This window comes from Danio aesculapii, chromosome 5 (assembly GCF_903798145.1).
Source record: "Danio aesculapii chromosome 5, fDanAes4.1, whole genome shotgun sequence".
Classification (NCBI taxonomy): domain Eukaryota; kingdom Metazoa; phylum Chordata; class Actinopteri; order Cypriniformes; family Danionidae; genus Danio; species Danio aesculapii.
Genome location: NC_079439.1, coordinates 74,189,900 through 74,205,006, shown reverse-complemented (window position 1 = coordinate 74,205,006; position 15,107 = coordinate 74,189,900). Strand labels below are relative to the sequence as shown.

Sequence of the window (15,107 nt, the reverse complement as noted above, 5' to 3'; positions counted from 1 at the left end):
CAATAGAAGATTGGAGAAACGTTGCCTGGTCTGATGAGTCTCCATTTCTGCTGACACATTCGGATGCTCGGCTCAGAATTTGGCCTCAACAACATGAAAGCATGGATCCATCTGCCTTGTATCAGCGGTTCAGGCTGGTGGTGGTGGTGTAATGGTGTGGGGGAGATTTTCTTTGGGTTCATTAGTACCAATTGAGCATGGTGTCAACACCACAGCCTACCTGAGTATTGTTCTGACCATGTCCATCCCTTTATGAGCACAGTGTCTTCATCTTCTGATGGCTACTTCCAGCAGGATAACGCACCATGTCATAAAGCTCCAATCATCTCAGACTGGTTTCTTGAACATGACAATGAGTTCACTGTACTCAAATGGCCTCCACAGTCACCAGAACTCAATCCAATAGAGCACCTTTGGGATGTGGTGGAACTGGAGATTGGCATCATGGATGTGCAGCCGACAAATCTGCAGCAACTGTGTGATGCTATCAAGTCAATATGGAGCAAAATCTCTGAGGAATATTTCCAGTAGCTTGTTGAATCTCTGCCATGAAGGATTAAGGCAGTTCTGAAGGCAAAAGGGGTCCAACCCGGTAGGCCTACAAGTAAGGTGTACCTAATAAAGTGGTCATGGGTGTAGCAAAAATGGCAGTCTACATATTTTTTTCAATCATATGTTTCAGTATATTAGCTGTAATTATATATATATATATATGGCCATATATTGAATATATCATGGTCATCATAATCATCGAGTTGTTAATATACAATATATAATATGAGGCGCCGTGTAGGATTTAAATCAAACTTTGCTTATCAACACACACATAAACACGTGCATATACACCTATAAATTACTCGCATATACACCTATACTTTTAGATGTTCAAAACAACATATATGAAACTTGTGTATATACATATAAACTTGACGCTCGCATACACCCACACACACGCGCACATACATATATACTCCATCCATGCAAACACACCGACACACGCGCACATACATATATACTCCATGCAAACACACCCACACACACGCGCACATACATATAAACTGCATCTATGCAAACACACCCATATATATTTAATGACTTGTGTATATACATATATGCAAGTGATTTCATATGTGAGTGCGCATGAATTTTTCACTTTAAACGGAAGGTATTTCAGTATAACAGGAAGTTATCTCAGTTCATAAAAAAGAAGCCATTTTAGTGTAAAAGTCACAGCCAAAACGAAATATATCATTATTTATAATTATAAGCCTGTATCAGGTAATTTTAATTAGCTGTGTTGTAGTGCAATCTATCCTATCTTCAAGCTTATAAAATATAAATAATGTGATTAATTGAGGTATTAGGTCTTTTGATTATTGAAAACATGACATGACTGCCCCAGCAAAATGTTTATTAAAAATCCTCAAATAAATGAAAGCAGTAGGTTTAATCAATACACGGTCACATATGAAGTATATAATATTATTTATTATTAGAATAAATACATTGTTGTCTAATATGATTTTCTGTATCGTGTCGCAATCCTTAATGGGTTATTTTGGGTCCACACTTCAGTCCAGAAGGTGGCAGGAATGCACATTGTTGGTTTGCCAGCTGCCATTAATCAGAAAATAAGACGAAGTAAGCTATTTTGCCACGTTTCTCCATTTGAATGACCATGATGAACAGTGATAGCGTTACGTTACAGACATAATTAACATTTTGCGAAATGTTCTTGCTTCGCCGACTATAATAAGATCCATATTTAATTCAGTGGAGTCAAATGTGTCCCCTTCAGCTGAACTGCAAACAGAATCTGAATTGCGCAATTTGTTTCGCCATCAAGGCCCGCAGTTCAAGACTGCGGTCACGCCATCTGCGGTTCGGAGAGAGACGGTCACGCTATCTGTGCTTTAAATTGTAGTGCGCGTCTACTCTGTGTTTTGCGGTAGACTAAAGACGCGTGTGTTTAATGCGCTGCAGTTTTATAATCTTGTTTCACTTTTATTCGCCTGACTATAACATCCTCATTGCAATTAGCACAAGTAAATAAAGCACCGAAAAACGTCACGGCTATCAAGATCACTCTGAAATTCATGTTGATTTGCATGAGAAAAAAAATTAATTAATGCCTTCCGTTTGAACGGATATGCCTTCCGTTCACACTGAAAAGTTAACGCACATCCACATATAAATCACCTGCATATATGCACAACTTTGTATACGTTTGTGTATCTTGTTTCGGATGTTTGCTCGACTGTTTAAGGGGTGTTTATGCATGCTGGGAGTTGTATGTGCGTGTGTGTGTGTGTGGGTGGGTGTTTATGCAAGGAAGTTTATGTATGTGCGTGTGTGTGCTCGCACAAGGACCGAGTTTATATGTATGTGCGTGTGTTAATGTGTGTGTGTGTATGCATAGATGGAGTTTATATGTATGCGTATGTTAATGTGTGTGTGTATACATGGATGGAGTTTATATGTATGTGCGTGTGTAATGTGGGTGTGTATGCGTGGATGGAGTATATATGTATGTGCGTGTGTTAATATGGGTGTGTTTGCATGGATGGAGTATATATGTATGTGCGCGTGTGTCGGTGTGTTTGCATAGATGGAGTTTATATGTATGTGCGTGTGTGTGTGGGTGTATGCGTACGTCAAGTTTATATGTATATACACAAGTTTCATATATGTTGTTTTGAACATCTAAAAGTATAGGTGTATATGCGAGTAATTTATAGGTGTATATGCACGTGTTTATGTGTGTGTTGATAAGCAAAGTTTGATTTAAATCCTACACGGCGCCTCATAATATAATGTTTACTTTTATAATCATTCTGTAAGATGTTCATCATCTCCTCTTACCTCTTCAGATGAGCTGCGGCTTCTTACAAACATTTCTTGGGGTTTCATTGCTGATTTCATTGCCAGTCGGTGAAATATGCGTTTAACGCCCACAGTGACCGGTTTGGTTCGTCGTGGAAGAGTTATTTCACGATCGTAGGTAAACTTTAGTGTTTCTCACATCATTTCTCGTGTATAAACATGCTCGTTTCTTCTAATCTGCGTCTGACCGATCACACCTGTGGCGCATGCGTGCTGCAGATTTCGGTTATGGCGCGTTTAATGGTCATTTGCATCTTAAATCCTTGAACGGTTTTAATATTTAGATTTTTTTACATGTATGTACATTTATAAAGCTAAACATCGCATTATAACGCAAATTACGGTTTGTATGCGAGGTGTTTATGTGGGCGAGACAGTAAATCTGACATTTGCTCTCTTCTGGATGCCGAGAAACGCACCCTGCCGCAAAATGCACCCCATAATTGATTACAACATAAAATTATTATTTTGATGGATAAAGCAAGCTAAGAAGCGAAACGCATTTTCAAACACAGTAGGTTTACAAATAAATGTTAAATAGTGACTGCAGTGGAGCCTAAAATGAGGCTTTTTGGTGGGTTTTAAACAGACATTTAGGCTACATGGAACACATACAACTGTTGTTGCTGTTTTTAAACTAAACCACACATTAAACAATTCACTTAATCATCAGTATTAAGTCAATCCCTACTGAAAAAAAATGCTTAAATCAGCATAGGCTGGTTGTCTGGTTTTAGCTGGTCGACCAGCCTGGTTTTAGAGGGGTTTTGGCCATTTCCAGTTTGGTCTTAGATGGTCAGGCTGGAAAATGACCAGCTAAAACCACCTTGACCAGCCTAGCCAGGCTGGGAGCCCAGCCAAAACCAGCTATGTCCAGCTTAAACCAGGCTGGTCAAGCAGGTTTTAGCTGGATTTAGCTGGTCATTTTCCACCCTGACCATCTAATACCAAACTGGAAATGGCCAAAACCCCTCTAAAACCAGACTGGTCGACCAGCTAAAACCAGCCTTGGTTGGTTTAAACTGGATTTTTAACAGGGAAACTATTTATTTATTTATATATCTTCTGTAAGGGAAGGTTTCCATTCATAAAACTCACCTCAGTCACTCTCATTAGTGTCATAACTCTATTATTATTATTATTTTGATATCAATTTCACTTAATAGATGCACATTTCAGAGGGGGTGAATGTTACAGCAGGGGTGAGCCCCCCACACATCACCGGTGTCCTGACGTTTTATCCTACACTCTATTTGAATGGTTCTGAGGTTGGGGTTAGGGCGATATTACAGCTTCTGATCACACTGGTAGCAAAATTTTATTTAATTCAATCCTAGCACTTTTACAATGTAGATCGCGTCAAAGCTAAATCTGATGAGTATCACATATAGCGTGACCAAAGTGTGATACCCACTTTTTGAATGGGAGGTAGAACAATCTGGCAGTGTAGGACAAATCGACAGAACGCTGGGTCTTTTCCTGAAACTCTTAACACTATGGTGAGTTTGGATTTATTATTATTTTACATTTATTTAGTTGATCATTTAAGCAGTAAAGCCTGTAAGTAACCCAGTTGTTAACACATGAATTCACTTACTCCATTTCACCATGCAGGGTCCTTCAGGTGACGTAAACCTGACGATGATCAGTAATGAACTCATGACTAATGCTGATGATACACCGAGACACTTACTGAGACATGTTCCTGGGCAAATGATGTCATCAATGGGCAAACCAGGAGCGACTAATTAGGCCAATGAGACACACACACAATATCTGTCTGCCAATAATACTGCTCAAGAAGTGGCCCTTTGTATCATCAGCATAAGCTGTTAGTGTCACAATGACTGGACAGAACTTCACCATCATTACATCACGTCAGTCTCCAGGTGTATAATGTGTGTGTTTTCACTTCCACAGGTACAGCAGATCTTCATGTTTTCTGCATTTATTAAAAACAGTGTTGGAAAGGATTTACTGTGGTAATAATGTTCTGGCACTGGTGTAAACAGAGCCTCACACCTTTAATGCAGACGCAGAGATGACAAACACTCAATCTCCATATTATTCTAACACACACACACACGCACTCGCACGCACACACACAGTTGTTGGATTCTCAAAGTTTCTTCCTCATCTTGCCCTTCTTGACTGCTCCGCGGCCGAAGCCGGACTTCATGACCTCTCGGAGGCGCTGTTTTCCTTTGTTTCGGAGCTTCTTCATGCCTCCGCTCTGCAGGAACTGCTGCTTGGCTTTCCTCTTGCGCTGCTTCAGGATCTGCTGCCGGTTCTTCAGCTCAGAGCGAACACCTGAACCGCCCTGATGCTGCACCTGCTGAGCCTGGGAACTGGCTGCAGAGCGACCCCGACCACGACCTCGTCGGCCTGAACACACACACACACTTGTTTTTGTGAACTGTGGGTACATTCCATAGGTTTCCATTGTTTTTATACTGTACAAATAAAGACACACACAAAGACACAACACACACACAGATAACAAAAATACACACAAGCAAATATGTTTGTTATTTGTGTGTGTGTGTGTGTGTGTGTGTGTGTGTGTGTGTGTGTGTGTGTGTGCGCGTGTGTGCGCGTGTGTGTATGAGTTACACAGAGACTACCATGGATACAAAACAGTGTAAAGACGGATGTACCTGCAGAGCTCCGCCCCCTCTGAGCTCCTCCCCCTTCTCCATCAGAGTCTGAAGCTCCGCCCTCCACCTTATACTTCTTCTTCCACTCTTCGTAACTGCAGCTCCGTCAAGATAACACAACAGCACAGGCGGACACACACACACACACACACACATGCTTAACATGCTCATGTGGTGTGTGACAATAGTGTGTCTGTGTTATGTAGTGTGTGACAGAAGTGTGTGTGTAATTTGTAGTGTGTGATGTGTTATATTAGTGTGTGTAGTGTGACAGTAGAGTGTGTGTGTGTTGTTTTGTGTGAGTTGTGTAGTGTGTGTGTGTGTGTGTGTGAAGGATACAAGCTCCTCCTCTTCTTGTTTCCTCTGAGCAGTTGTCCGCTCTCCGTCCTGATCTTCTTGTGTTTGTCCTCTTTGCCGGTGTCGCGCACGAAACGCTTCCTCTTGCGGTCCCTGTGGCGAACACACACGTGCGGTCAGAAACACACACACACAAATATTCACACACACACACACACACACACACACACACACACACACTCACCACTTCATCAGGCTCTTGTGCTGGTTTAATGTGTTGCTCTCGTCTCCAATCAGATCCAGAACAGCAGAAGAGGCCTGCTGCTCGAACGAGCCCGCACCGCCAGAGTCCAGACTGAGCCTACACACACACACACACACACACACACACACACACACACACACACACACTGAGTATTAACAAAACACACACACCATTACCAACACACAATTCTCACACACACCGTTAACAATATACACACTGAGCATTAACACACACACACACACACACACACACACACACACACACACACACACACACACTGTACCCGCGCTCTGAGTTGAAGTCTTTGGGTCTGTATGGGATGTAGAACTCCTGCTCTCGGCCCGCCGCTCTGCTCTTCTTGCTCTTCTGTGTGTGCGGCTCCGCATCTGGCCTCCGTCTCTTTCCTCCAACCACCTCAGAGAACACCGTCTACACAAACACACACACACAGCTCAGAGAACAAGCTGCTGCTGTTGTGTGTGTGTGTCGGTATATGTGTGTCTCTATAAATGTGTCTTTATATTTGTGAGTGTGTGTGTGTGTGTCACTCTGCTGTATGTGTGTGTCTATGTACTCATGCATGTGCATGTGTCTGAATAGATAGGTGTGTGTGTGTGTGTGTGTGTGTGTGTGTGTGTGTGTGTGTGTGTGCGTGCACCTGCAGCTCCTCCTGCTCCTCGTCCTCCTCCTGTGTCTCTCTGTCTCTGTGCACTGGTGGCTGCGCCATCAGCCCCGCCCCCGGCTCCGCTCTCAGCTCCGCCCTCGCCCTGCTGAACTTCTCCACCCGCTGGCGGTCCCGGGAGCGTTTGGCGCGCATCACCTCGCTGGCACTCGTCTTGTTGCTGGAGTTGATCTCAAAAATAGTCTAAGGATACACACACACATACACGCACACAGAAACACAGAGTAAACAACAGGTATGTGTGTTTCTGCACTATTTGTGTGTGTGTGTGTGTGTGTGTGTGTGTGTGTGTGTAGACGTACAGATTTGGCCTTGTAGCCCTTGATGGAGTCGACAATCAGCAGCCGATCCAGCTCCATCTGCTCCAGCCCACAGCCTGCGCGCACACACACACACACACACACACAACAGAGAGATTAACATGTGGACACAAACACACACACTCAAGCATTTTCACCCACATATACATGCTCTCACTACACACAAACACAACCAACAGAGAGTAACACAAACACACACACACACCCAAAAACAAGACACACACATGCTCATTCTACACACACAGGCTCAACACTCACTCACGCGCTCACTCCCGCACTCACACATACTGACCCAGTAGAGGGTGTACAGCCATGTCGGTGAGCTGTGTGTTCCGGCTGCGCTTGATGGACTCTGCAGACGGGACGGGTCTGGACTTCAGGTACTGCTTGTAGGCGTTTTCTGACACGCGTCTGAGATTCTGCAGGTCCAGAGAGTTCTGATGCGCCGTGATCAGCTGACACTCCTCATCATCCAGAACACTCTGAGGAACACGGCCGAACACACCGTCTGCTTCTACACACACACACACACACACACACACACAAACATGAGAACAGGGCAGACACTTTGTGTGTGTGTGTGTATGTATGTATGTATATGTGAGTGTGCTTGTGTGTGTGTCTGTCTGTCTGTGTGTGTGTGTATATATATATATATATATATATATGCGTGTGTGTGTGTAGTACCTTGTGTGTGTTCGGGGTGTGCGAGCTGCATGGGTCGACCCAGAAACAGGTGCAGGTCATACAGGTAAGGCACCTCATCAGGACACACCAGACTGAACGCCGTTCCTCCTCGGCCAGCGCGAGCCACACGACCTAAAGCACAGAGGTCAAAGGTCAGATGTCAGCAGATAGAGGTCGGATGAAACTTCAGACAACAGCAGACAGAAGACATAGAGGACAGAGGTCAAGGGTCAGAGGATAGCAAGCTGAGGATAGAGGTCAAAGGTCAGCGGACAAAATCCAAGTTCAAAGACCAGAAGATAAAGGGCAGAGGTCAAAGGTCTAAAGAGAAAAACAGAGTTAAAGAAGTCAAAAGATAAAGGGCAGAGGTCAAAGTTAGGAAGAGAGATCAAACGTCAGACTATAAAAGATAGTTCAAAGGTCAGAGGTCAAAAACAGAGGTCACACGTTGGAGGATTGAGGGCAGAGAGACTAGTGGCCAAAGGCAAAGGATTGAGTTCAGATGTCAGAGAATAGAGGTCAGCAGACAATTTTTAGAGGATAAAGGTCAGAGGTCAAATGTAAGAGGACAGAGGTCAGAGTAAAGAAGACAGAGGTTAAAGGTCAAAGGTTAGAGGTCAGGTGTATGGAGAAAGCGAGTGTCTCACCGACTCTGTGCAGGAAGAGCTTGGGTTTGCAGGGGAAGTTGTAGTTGATGACGTTGTCCAGCAGGGGGATGTCGATACCGCGCGCTGCCACATCCGTCACCAGCAGCAGCATCACCTTACGATGAACAAAGCGACCGATGCTAATCTTACGAGCCGTCTGATCCAGAGCACTGTAGATGCAGGAGCAGTCCACACCCTCCACCGCCAGCAGCTGCGCGCACACACACACACACCTTGATTAATCCGTTGATGGATCTCAATTAAGATGATTAAAGTGGGATTTCTTCAAGGATCTTCAGATTAGCGCATGTGCAGTCTGCAGAGTGTGTGTATCACCACAAGTGTGCTTAAGGGTGCAGTCCCGCGATCAGACTACAGGAGGCTACACTATGTTTTTGGTCCCCACTTTGTGAGTGTGCTTACATGCTGAGGGCAAGAGCATGTAATAATAAAAAACACACACACACACGCACACACACACTCACTCACCTCCTTCAGATACTCCACATGATGTTTAGTGGCCACGAACACCACCGTCTGCTCCTGCGGCTTCACCACGTTCCTCAGCAGGTGCAGCAGAAGAGCCGGTTTATCATCCAGACGCAGAGAGAAGAAGGACAGCTGCAGAACACACACAGAGCTGTTCATATGAGCCATACACACACACACACTAACATCTCCTCATCATTTAAACACACACACACACACACACACACACTAACACACACCGAGATATTCTGAAGAACGCTGAAACAAACAGACATTGATGACTCAGTACTTAATAGTTTCTACTATAGATGTCCATATCTGTGTATTCCTGCGTTCTTCAGCATCTCTTGTTATGAGGACCCAGATTAAGAGCTTTCACTGTACAGTATATTAATATTAATATGAACAGAAGTGTAGTGAACTGGACTCTACCTTCAGCTGTTCACTCAGTTTGGTGTCCACATCCAGACGAATGAGGACCGGCTCAGTCAAACCTGTTGCACATACACAAAATTTAACTTCCTATATGGCACTAAAACCCCCCGCAGGAGTCCATGTCTTGATTCACTGAGTCATGTACTCATTCAAAACAGTTGATTTAATTAGAAATGAAGGAGTAACCTCTTTATCAATAAAGAATTGAATCACTGAGTCAAATGATTTGCTCAAAACAGTTGACTCAATTAGAAATGAAGTGACTGTCTTTACGAATGGATCATTGAACCACTGACTCAAATGATTCATTCAAAACAGTGGACTCGTTTCATAACTTATGAATGAATCACTGACTCAAAGGATTCATAAAAAAAAAAAACTGATTCATTTCATAATTAATGAATGAATCACTGCATCATTAGCTCAAATGATTCATTCAGAAAAGCATTCATTCAGGAAGGACACAGCACAGTGTTTCTCTGAGATGCTTGAACTAGTTCGATGAACTATTTTCACTAAATTATAAGCAATAAACAGACAATACTGTGGCAGAAATGTTCAGTAAGAGCTTCTTGTTTGTTGAACTGCTGATTAAAATGCACATCATATCTGATGATACTCAGGAAAACTGCACTCCTGAGTGTAGGAGACTGCTGAATTATATCATGTCTATGAATTCAAAACACACAAACTCATTATATACTCCATTCATTATCATTATTATTGAGTGTGTACCAGCTCTGGCGAACTCCACGATGAGTTTGGGAAGCGTAGCAGAGAACAGCAGCGTCTGCCGGGCGTCTGGAAGACGTCTGATGATCTCCTGAAGCTGCTCCGCAAAGCCCATCTCAAACAGTCTGAGGAACAGAGATGTTATTAGAGATACTGAAGATCTGACCACAACATCAGTGACATACACAGTATACCAGATTAACTGACTTAAAGTCACAGAGATGCTTTAATACTGCAGTGTTTATTCTGTTACAAACAATCCTGAATCCACAGAACTCCCCAGCATCTCTCCTCTGACCGGTGTTTACTGGTGTGAGGCTGACTGTAAAAGGCCTCAGTCCTCCGTCAGTCTGTCATCACAGTGCTTCAGTATCATTATTCTTCTAATATTATTCCCTCCACAACTGTCTGTCTGTCTGCGCTCATAAAGAGAGTCTCACACACGCACACGCACGCACACACACACACACACACACACACACACACACACACACACACACACACACACACACACACACACACACACACACACACACACACACAGTCTCACCTGTCTGCCTCGTCGAACACCACATACTCCACCGCCTGCAGCTTCAGGTTCATCTCCTGAACGACGTGCATCAGACGACCAGGCGTACCGATGATGCTGGAGAACACAACAACACACAGATTCACACCTGGACAAACACACACACACAGCCTCTCTCTCACACGGTCACATAAACATGCTCACATTCACACACACACAGGTGAAGGTGAACTCACATGTCTGGGTTCTCGTGAAGTGCAGCGAACTGATCATCCATGCTGAACAAAACACACACACACACACACACACACACACACACACACAGAGTCAGAGTTAAAACACAAGACCAGACTGCATAATAAAGCATCACCACTACACTTATATAAGATATTTACTATAGTATATATATATATGATGTTTACTAATGTCACTCACCTGTCTCCACCGAGAATGAGCGCTGTTCTCAGACCAGTGAACTTCCCCAGCTGAAAACACAACACTGGATGAATGAGTGAATGAACAAGTGGACAGAGGATTAAATGAGCAAACGATCAGCTAACAGAGTCTATGAACGAGTGAATGAATGAATGAATGAATGAACGAGTGACCGAGTGAATGAGCCTCTGACCTCTTTGGTGAACTTCATGGTCTGCAGGGCGAGCTCTCGGGTGGGTGTGAGGATCAGTGCCCGAGCCCCCGTCTGTGCCTGCGGAGCCTTCAGCTTCTCAAACAGGGGAACGAGGAACGCTGCAGTCTTACCGCTGCCGGTGCGCGCCATCGCCACCACATCCTTACCGTCCAGAATCACCGGAATCGTCTGACACACACACACACACACACACACACACACACACACACACACACACACATATATATATATTCATTCATTCATGAGGCAGCACGGTGGTGCAGTGGGTAGCACAATCGACACACAGCAAGAAGGTCGCTGGTTCGAGTCCCGACTGGGTCAGTTGGTGTTTCTGTGTGGAGTTTGCATGTTCTCCCTTGTTGGCGTGGGTTTCCGGGTGCTCCGGTTAGGTGAATTGGGTGAATTGTAGTGTGTGTGAATGAGTGTCTAAGCCAAAATGCCCTTCTAGCTGCAACCTAGTACTGGGAAACACCCATACACACTCATTCAACCACACACTCATACACTAGGGCCAGTTTAGTTGATCAATTCCCCTATAGCGCATGTGTTTGGACTGTGGGGGAAACCGGAGCACCCGGAGGAAACCCACACCAACACGGGGAGAACATGCAAACTCCACACAGAAACACACACTGACCCAGCCGGGACTCGAACCAGAGACCTTCTTGCTGTGATTTGTCGTGCTATTGGATTATTAAGATCTGCTTCTGTGTCCATCATCAGCTCATGCATCAGTTTACCTTCCTCTGGATGGGTGTGGGCACTTTATAGCCCTTCTTCATGACGCCTTTATACACCGGATAGCTGAGACCTGAAGAGAAGAACACACACACACACACACACACACACTGATGACTATATGATCATATAAATCATACAGACAAAACAAAAAGTCTGTGGTTTCATATTATGCTCTATTATTTATTTCATGGTGTCACAAAATACACAGTTTACAGTGAAACACTTTCATAACAGCATCGTGAGAAAGCTGCAATCTTTAAAGTGCTATGTTTGCATTTTATTTAGTGTCATGTTGTATTTTTATGTTGGACCTGTAAGCATTAGCTTGTGAATATATTCATATTTCATTTTAATTTCCACATTTGCCCTGAAGTTCTACATAAAATAAGAGATATGATCAGATATGAATGAGGACACTTCTGAGTGCATACTGCAAATGAAGAAACAGTCATGAGATCAGTTTATATTATTATTGTGTTAACAGAAATGCCACTATATTATGATATATATCATTATCGTGATGTGAGATGACTTATAGTGTGATTTATCTATAACCATAACACACTTTTGCATGCTCAGGTGTGTTATCTGAAATGAATACAGCATGCACGCACACACAGGGAGCAGCTTTAGACTCTGCAATGCTTGATTTCCCTGATAAATGAAGTCAGACTGAAGCTCCACACACTCACCCATAGACTGAAAGCCTCCAGATTTCTTCTTCTTCTTGTTCTGAGCTCTGACCAGCTCTCTGGTGTCCGGCTCCACGTCAGACACACACTCAGACGAGGCCGGAAACCGAGGAAGCCTCTTGACCATCTGCAAAAACACAACACACTCAATGGAACTGCTCTTAAAGGGACAGTTCAAGAGACAATGGAACGATCAGGAAGTCAGATGACAATTATCTCAGGGTTAAACTGTGATCTTTAAATGTCATCAAATCTCAGTCTGAATACGACAGACAAGGATTCTAGATTAAAAAAAACTAGTGCTGAAGATTTATCTTTAGGAAAATAAATAAATAAATAAATTTTTCAATATTGTGATTTATTACGCAATTTCTGAAAGCCGTTTAAATTCTGTATTATTCAAAAAGGAAAAGCAATAAGCCACTGTAGCATGACCAACACAATATTAATGCATTATGGTATAATATAAACCCTATAGCTGGAGAAAAATACAGCACTGGGTCAATCGTTTAAATTGCTATAGTGAGTTTTACCATAGCAACTGTAGAATCACAACAACAGATTAATTACTGTTGCTGTTGTGTAACCATGGCAACTGTAGAATAACCACAAAAGATTAATTGCTGTAGTGGTTGTGTTACCATAGCTACTGTAGAATCATCACAACAGATAAATTACTATAGTCATTGTGTTACCATAGCAACTGAAGAATCATCACAACAGATAAACTACTTTAGTAGTTGTTACCATAGCAACTGTAGAATCACCACAACAGATTAATTACTATAGGAGTTCTGTTACCATAGCAACTGAAGAATCACCACAACAGATTAATTACTATAGTAGTTGTGTTACCATAGCAACTGTAGAATCACCACAACAGATTAATTACTATAGTGGTGTTACCATAGCAACTGTAGAATCACCACAACAGATCAATTACTTTGGTAGTTGTGTTACCATAGAAACTGTAGATTTACCACAACAGATTAATTACTATAGTTGTTGTGTTACCATAGCAACTGTAGAATCACCACAACAGATTAATTACTTTGGTAGTTGTGTTACCATAGCAACTGTAGAATCACCACAACAGATTAATTACTATAGTGGTGTTACCATAGCAACTGTAGAATCACCACAACAGATTAATTACTATAGTGGTGTTACCATAGCAACTGTAGAATCACCACAACAGATCAATTACTTTAGTAGTTGTGTTACCATAGCAACTGTAGAATCATATTTTTTGAAAAACATTTTTGGGGAAAATAATCAGCGTTTTTGTTTTGTTTTTTCCTAATATATTGTTTTATATGCAGTATCTCAAAGCTATTGAAGTTCTGCATTACTCAAGAAGCTATATTTGTAGTATGTTTAAGTTCATATTGTATCTATATTTTAGACAGATTCACCTTAAATGCTCTTTTCTGTAGGCCACAGAGGAGGTCACAACGTAATCAGGAGATGCATGAATCGGTATAAATGACATATTTAACTATTACAATCACAGCAGTAGAATAATGCGCGATCTGTTGAATATCCAGCCTTGTTAGCATGAAATAATTATTATGACATAAATAAGCTTGATGTAAACATTAACAAAGTCAGTAAGAAATCACACACTCGGCATTTGCGTTGTGAGAAACCACTTCTACATTCATTTCAGTGTGTTTTCTCAAAATAATCAGGAAAAACATGTATGACAGCTCATTTTTATCAGCTTTCACAAGTGTTTTAATGTTGGAGGAGAAATCCTGCTAAAGCTCTACAAATGTCCACTTTACCTGTGGATGAGGAATCTGGGGTTTATATTTGAGTCTCGACAGCTGAATCAGTTGATGACTTAATGAAAATACACCTCTAATCAGTGAATCTCCGACAGAAACCGTGTGAAACTCACTGTATTTTCGTCATCTTTGACTCCTGCGGCCACCTCAAACTCTTCATCGTCGGACTGGAGCTCGTGGTCGCGGTTTGCGGCGCTTTTCTTCCTCCTCATCAACTTTTTCTTCCTCTGGGCCATTTCTGAAGCTCTAAATGATGGTAAAAATCGAAGAAATTAAAGAAATGTGCGATGAAAACACCGCAGACGCTCGCGAGACACGTGTGCGCGCGTCTAGGCGCGTAGAGATGACGCCAGAGCGCGGCGCTGCTGCAGTTCACCGGGAGGCCGCGCGGTGGCGCATGAAACACGATTATTAAAAACACCAATATTTCATTAATATCGTTCATAAAGTTCGCTTTTGCATTGCTGAAAATAGGACCGTATGCAACAGTTCTATAAGCACACCATCAACGAGTGGCACTGACAAAAAAGAATACAATACAATAATTTCATAAAGTTTGTAATTATGATCCATTGTGACGTATGTTTAATAGTGCATTAGCATGTTGGTAAA

The 15,107-nt window shown here is 42.6% G+C and overlaps 1 protein-coding gene across 1 annotated transcript; it reads right to left on the bottom strand.

The window, feature by feature from the left end:
* Positions 1 to 4,815: 4,815 nt before the first annotated feature.
* Positions 4,816 to 14,834, bottom strand: ddx54 (DEAD (Asp-Glu-Ala-Asp) box polypeptide 54). The gene is made up of 20 exons (XM_056458896.1): positions 14,609 to 14,834; positions 12,706 to 12,832; positions 12,013 to 12,083; positions 11,252 to 11,440; positions 11,059 to 11,108; positions 10,860 to 10,901; positions 10,645 to 10,740; positions 10,098 to 10,219; positions 9,360 to 9,421; positions 8,928 to 9,059; positions 8,439 to 8,649; positions 7,792 to 7,923; positions 7,397 to 7,618; positions 7,087 to 7,160; positions 6,761 to 6,967; positions 6,386 to 6,531; positions 6,082 to 6,198; positions 5,880 to 5,990; positions 5,541 to 5,635; positions 4,816 to 5,268 (listed from the first exon to the last, which is right to left on the bottom strand). The coding sequence occupies exons 1-20, from the start codon at positions 14,729 to 14,731 to the stop codon at positions 5,003 to 5,005; spliced, it is 2,595 nt and encodes an 864-aa protein (XP_056314871.1). The 5' UTR covers positions 14,732 to 14,834; the 3' UTR covers positions 4,816 to 5,002.
* Positions 14,835 to 15,107: the final 273 nt, after the last annotated feature.

Excerpts from the sequence above, each read along its gene's own strand:
- ddx54 (XM_056458896.1), bottom strand. The coding sequence starts at position 14,731 with ATGGCCCAGAGGAAGAAAAAGTTGATGAGGAGGAAGAAAAGCGCCGCA. Across the intron at positions 12,084-12,705 it reads TGGAGGCTTTCAGTCTATGG|GTCTCAGCTATCCGGTGTAT; the intron begins GTGAGTGTGTGG and ends TCTTCTCTTCAG. Across the intron at positions 6,968-7,086 it reads AGGGCTACAAGGCCAAATCT|ACTATTTTTGAGATCAACTC; the intron begins GTACGTCTACAC and ends GTGTATCCTTAG.